At 38.6% G+C, this 5151-nt stretch overlaps 1 protein-coding gene across 1 annotated transcript; it reads left to right on the top strand.

Annotated features, from left to right (window-relative positions):
* The first annotated feature begins 1318 nt into the window (after nt 1-1318).
* LOC104523660 (protein ELYS-like) lies at nt 1319-3075 on the top strand. The gene is made up of 2 exons (XM_010166315.1): nt 1319-1440; nt 2656-3075. Exons 1-2 carry the CDS (start codon nt 1320-1322, stop codon nt 2922-2924), a joined length of 390 nt encoding a protein of 129 aa, XP_010164617.1. The 5' UTR covers nt 1319; the 3' UTR covers nt 2925-3075.
* Nucleotides 3076-5151: the final 2076 nt, after the last annotated feature.

The raw sequence follows: 5151 nt of genomic DNA, 5'->3' as shown, positions 1-5151 counted from the left end.
GCTCCAGCCCTATATAAATATTTCCCTTTAATAACTTTGTGTTGCTCCCAGAGTCTAGTCTTCAAAACTAGCTATAACCTCCTGTGCTGTAAGGAAAACAGGTTCGTAGTGCATGCTGGAAGAAACAATCCTAAAAACTTTGTTTGCAGGAGAATATGTATGGTACAGTTAATGCAGTAGGATTTGTGTGCACATTTACGTGGCTGGCAGTACTGGTCTGTACCTGGGATGAGGGTTCTGTTTGAAGCCTGAGTTGGTCAGCGTCTGTAACACCCAGGAATAGTGAACTACATTTGATATCTGTCTTTTGAGACTTCATGATGAAAGCAGTGCTATTTGGAGAAGATAATTAAATCTGTCTTGTTTTCCGGAGGCTTTTTGTGTACCCCACAGAACTTGGAAAACATAGTTATTTAAAGTAGTTTGTATTTCCATGTCTGTGGAGTATCTCTTTATTTAGCCACCTATTTAATCTTGCGAATCACTTACACTTTTAAGCTTTTTCACAAAAAAATATCTGTCTTGACACACAGAAATGTGAACTCTTTGTGGAGCACCTACAGAAATGTGGGAACTGTCTGAAAGGCCTAGAAATTTTTGTGAAATACTGCAGAGATGTGATAAGGACAGGCAATAGGGAGGAAGGGACAGGAGTTAGGAATATGAAGACTTAAGTAAAAAAACCCAGTTCTTCAAAGTGCTGTGTTATGTTTATGTTACAAGTATGGAAAACCACTTTCTAATTGATGAGCTATGAAAGTCTGTGTTGTTTGTAATGTGACAATATCAACAGCACGTTTTCTGGAAGAATTTGAGAGTGAAGGTAGTTAAGAACTTAGTATTCATTAACGCTGAAAAGAAACATGCAGAAAACGAACAAGACATAAACGATGCGTGAAATCTGCTAGAAGGCAATTGGCAAAAAAGTATAGAAACAAGGGAAAGGACAAATGGAAACTGAAACCTCATACTGAGAAGCTTTTTAAAATACTATTTTTCTGACATCACATCTTACTAACCTATGTGAGTAGACTTGTATTCAGTGTATTGATTTTCTCCCTGCTATATTTCTCTCCTGTCAATACCTCTGTGTCACTTTTTGTTGGTGATCTCATAGGCATCAGAAAAGCAAAGGATTCTCCTTTTGCTTTGCTGTGAGATCAAAAACTGTCCTGAGTGCCGTTTTTTCAAGGAAAAGGCCTACAGGTGATGTATAGGAGATTTTTTGCTGCATACTGATGAAACTTCTGTCAATTTCAAAAATACTTAGGGCTGACATGAGTCTATTTTTGCATATTTTTTTTTCTCTACAGTGAAGAATGCGAGACCTAACAGCTCAGGTAACGAGCAGTCTGCTGCAGTTTCCAGAGGTGACTATTCAGGCACTTGGGGAAGATGAGATAACCCTGGATTCTGTGCTGTGCGGGAAGTTTTCTGGAGGTGAGCATTGTCCTTCAAATTTGGTTTTGGTATAAAGTAATGATTGCCTGGAGGTTCCCTGAAGCACTGGGCCACAGTTATCAACTGAGTCAGGGTGGTGCTGTTAAGATACATTGGGTTTTGAGAGAGAAAAAAAGACGTTTTAAGGATTAAAAATGCTAATATTAAAACATTACTATAGTTAAACCTTGAAATTACAACCACCTGCACCAATCTTGTGCTATTAAAATAATTTACTTAAACATACTGAGCCCTCCTCATTTTTTGATTAAATAAAACCAAGTTCTCAAAAAAGCAATAGTGTTGTTTTGGGCCGTATTTATTTGCAGCAGCTCAAGCTCTATGACCATCATAAGATCACATGCAGAAATAGTTCTTCTCTATAGGGTGTTACAGAGGCAGAAACCCTGTCTTTTCTGTTCTAGTCTGAATAAAACCAGAAGGAAGAGGAAAGGACTGTTAAGCACTGAAGTATTTGGTAGGATGCAGATGAGTACCCAGTGGGAGTTGCTGAAAGTGACTAAGCACGTGATGTGGTTGACTTTCTAGGTGTCCTGACAGTAGAGCTGGGTGCCCATCTGGGTGGCTGGGCTTCTGTTAAAACCAGACAGAATCTGTGTGCCCGACTGTAAATGCAGTAATTGAGTTACTACTTCCTTAGAGCTTGAAGTGATTCAGTGAAACAAAATGTCTTAAATTCTCTCTGTGATCAGCAGGTGTAAAAATTTAAATTTACTTGTGCAGTGCCCATGTTAAGGCAATTTCTTGCTGAACTCCAGATCCTTGCCCAAAGTAGTCACTTGTCAAGTAAAATTAATAAACTAGAAATGAAGTCACTTAGGTTTGTTATATTTGAAGTGTGCTTTAAGACCTGTATGCCCCTATGTATTTAGATGATTTCTAGCAAAACCAAGCTGGATATGGTCTAAAGGCTATAGATCAATATATTGTAATCTTTATTCCAAACAATCAGAATTCTTCAGTGCAGGAATGAGAAGCAGAAATGCAAAAGAATAAGGTTGTTAATTTTAGGATGTGTTGCTTGAGGATTAAAATCAATGGGTGATTTTAAAGAATTTTTGACCACAATTGGGTAAGTCGATCTTCCTCTATTAGGTACTTTTATTGAAGGAAAGAGGCAATGACTGGGATTTTTCAGTTGTTTTCAGTCTCCTATTGGACATTTGCTCTAGTCAGCTTTCTTTTCTCTTACAGGGAGAAACGGCCTAGCGTGGTTGGCGTGTGGTCGTCAGCTTGAGGTGGTGAACTCTGTGACAGGAGAGCGGCTCTCTGCGTACCGTTTCAGTGGAGTAAATGAACAGCCTCCCACCGTTCGTGTGGTAAAGGAGTTTTCCTGGCAGAAGAGAACTGGATTGCTGGTTGGGTTGGAAGAAGCAGAGGGAAGTGTTCTCTGTCTGTATGACCTGGGAATATCAAGAGTGGTTAAAGCAGTTGTTCTTCCAGGAAGGGTATGTACTTTTTAGTTGGAGAAACAAAGCTGTTGCGTTGTTAGGTGCTGCATAATCCTGTTTCAGGAAAAGCTTTGGAGCGTCTCTTTGTAGGAGGTATTTTTTCTGTGTTGCATTAACATACTGTCACTTCAGAGTATCCAGTCAAGAGAGCCTTGATGTAAAATCTTGGACTAAACTCCATTATCTTTTGAGTTTACTGGTACTAAACCAAGTTTTCAGGCTTTATTGTTGTTACCATTTTAAGGCTTTAATGAGCACCTTAATTTCTGGACTATTTTTCTTTTCTATATGTTCTGTGGACAACAAAGTTGTACAGGTTAACACTAACTTAGGGTAACTCTGGTCCGAGGTGTCAAGCCATTAGTGTGTTAATACAGGATATTTATAGGGACCGTATGATTGCCTTTTAGTGCAAGAGTAGATGTGTTCAGAGAGTAAAGGAATGTTTTTTTTTTTAAAAAAAAACCAAACTCACAAGCTTAGAAGGAATTTTGGCATAATTTTTTTGTGTGTATGAGCATCTCTGATTGCCCTCTGCATCTGCACGTGAAGTGCAACAAAAAACTGAAGATGCTGATGGAGCATTATTTGAATTGGATTCTTATAAAAGCCAATCTGAATTTAAAACATAAGTTATATTAAATGGATTTATGATAGTTGTATATTTCAGAACTGCTGAACGGTATTTTCAGAAATGTTCCTGGTTTGTATGCAGCAGAAGGGTAGCATTCAGATTCAGTGAGCTGAGAAAAGTTTTCTTTGTTCATTCCCAGAATGAGCTGGTAGTAGCATAGGAGCATAGGGAAAGCCAGTGCATAGCACAGTGGAAAAATAGGCAGTTCCGGGAGCTCCTACGTGGCAGATTGAAGTGTTGAAACTGGGAGATGGTTTTGGAAGACTGTATGCAAAAATGGAAAAGGTTAATTTGGAGCCAGTTGTAAAAACAAACAAACAAAAAAAAACCCACCCCAAAAACCAAACACCCCCCCCCCAAAAAAAAAAATCTTAAAAGAAAGAGAAATTAGAAGCAACACTTGAATGTTGACTAATTCTGCAGCAAGACATTTCCAGTATTTCTGCTTTCCTCATAACAGTAATCAAGACCTGGAGCAGCAAGAATTTGAGTAATCAAAATAGTCCTTTTCATAGTCCTTGGAATAGCAGAAAAGATTGGAAATTTAATTTGATTTATAGGAAATCTGGAACAATACTAATAAAGTTGTGTAAATTCCTATAGGTACTTCTAAGCTTATAATTCTTTTGAATACTGACTTGTAGTTTTCCTGTAGGTAACTGCTATAGAACCCATAACTAATCACGGAGGAGCCAGTGTGAGCACTCGGCACCTACATCCGGGTCTGCGGTGGCTCTTTGGAGTGGCAGCAGTGGCTACAGATGTCGGTCATCTCCTTCTGGTTGACCTTTGTTTGGATGATTTCTCTTGCAGTCAGAATGAAATAGAAGCATCAGGTAACCTTGTAGTTTTTAAACTTGAATTTAAAAGTAGTCAGAAAGCTGATGTCTTTTAAATATGCATCCCACTTTGAAGATACTAGTGTGCAGACATTTATGACTTCTGATTACAGATGGCGGTTTGACATCATATAGTGCTGAACTGATCAAAAGTGGGAGTAGCTTAATACTCCTTCTGATGTTACAAATGCCTGCCTCCCACCAAGATCCCCATGTCACTGGGATTCTTGCCAGTGAGCCGTAGGGATTCTGCAGTCTGAGCCAGTGCAGCTGCCTGATAGGAAGTTGTGTCAGGGTGTCAGATTCTTGGGAATGTTCTTCTGCTTCTGTTAATTGACTTGAGAAAATTGTTGGGCTTGTTTTTTAAAATAAATGTGACGTATCAAAAATCAGGCATTTGGATGAATGAAATCTCTAATTTGTGTATTCAGATTGCATAGGCTATTTTGGCTATTACAGCAGTGGCTTCAGGAGCTGGTGTCACTTCAAGTAGCTTCATCATGAGGCCCAGACTCCTGATTTATAGAGCCCAAGAAAAGTTTGTCTATGAAGGTTACACTTTTACTTGGTTTTGATCTACAAGTGAGCATACATGTCCAATCAAAGAGTTCTTATCTTCTTTGAATACATACAAAATGGAAATAGCAAAAAAAATGTTGCATTAATGGGTATTTTGTCTGGGAGGGTTGAATTGGATTGTATGTGTTGTCACGTCACATCAGTGTTTAAAACGCAACCTAAATGGCTTAACACCTTCATTTATTGT

The sequence above is a fragment of the Antrostomus carolinensis genome, unplaced genomic scaffold (genome assembly GCF_000700745.2).
Source record: "Antrostomus carolinensis isolate BGI_N321 unplaced genomic scaffold, ASM70074v2 scaffold12404, whole genome shotgun sequence".
NCBI classification, from domain to species: Eukaryota; Metazoa; Chordata; class Aves; order Caprimulgiformes; family Caprimulgidae; genus Antrostomus; species Antrostomus carolinensis.
The sequence above is the reverse complement of the archived record's forward strand: the minus strand, read 5'-3'. Positions and strand labels throughout refer to the sequence as shown.

Bases quoted from the DNA above. Each gene is read 5' to 3' on its own strand.
- LOC104523660 (XM_010166315.1), top strand. From the start codon at position 1,320: ATGCGAGACCTAACAGCTCAGGTAACGAGCAGTCTGCTGCAGTTTCCA. The intron at 1,441-2,655 runs GTGAGCATTGTC...TTTCTCTTACAG, and splicing joins GTGCGGGAAGTTTTCTGGAG to GGAGAAACGGCCTAGCGTGG.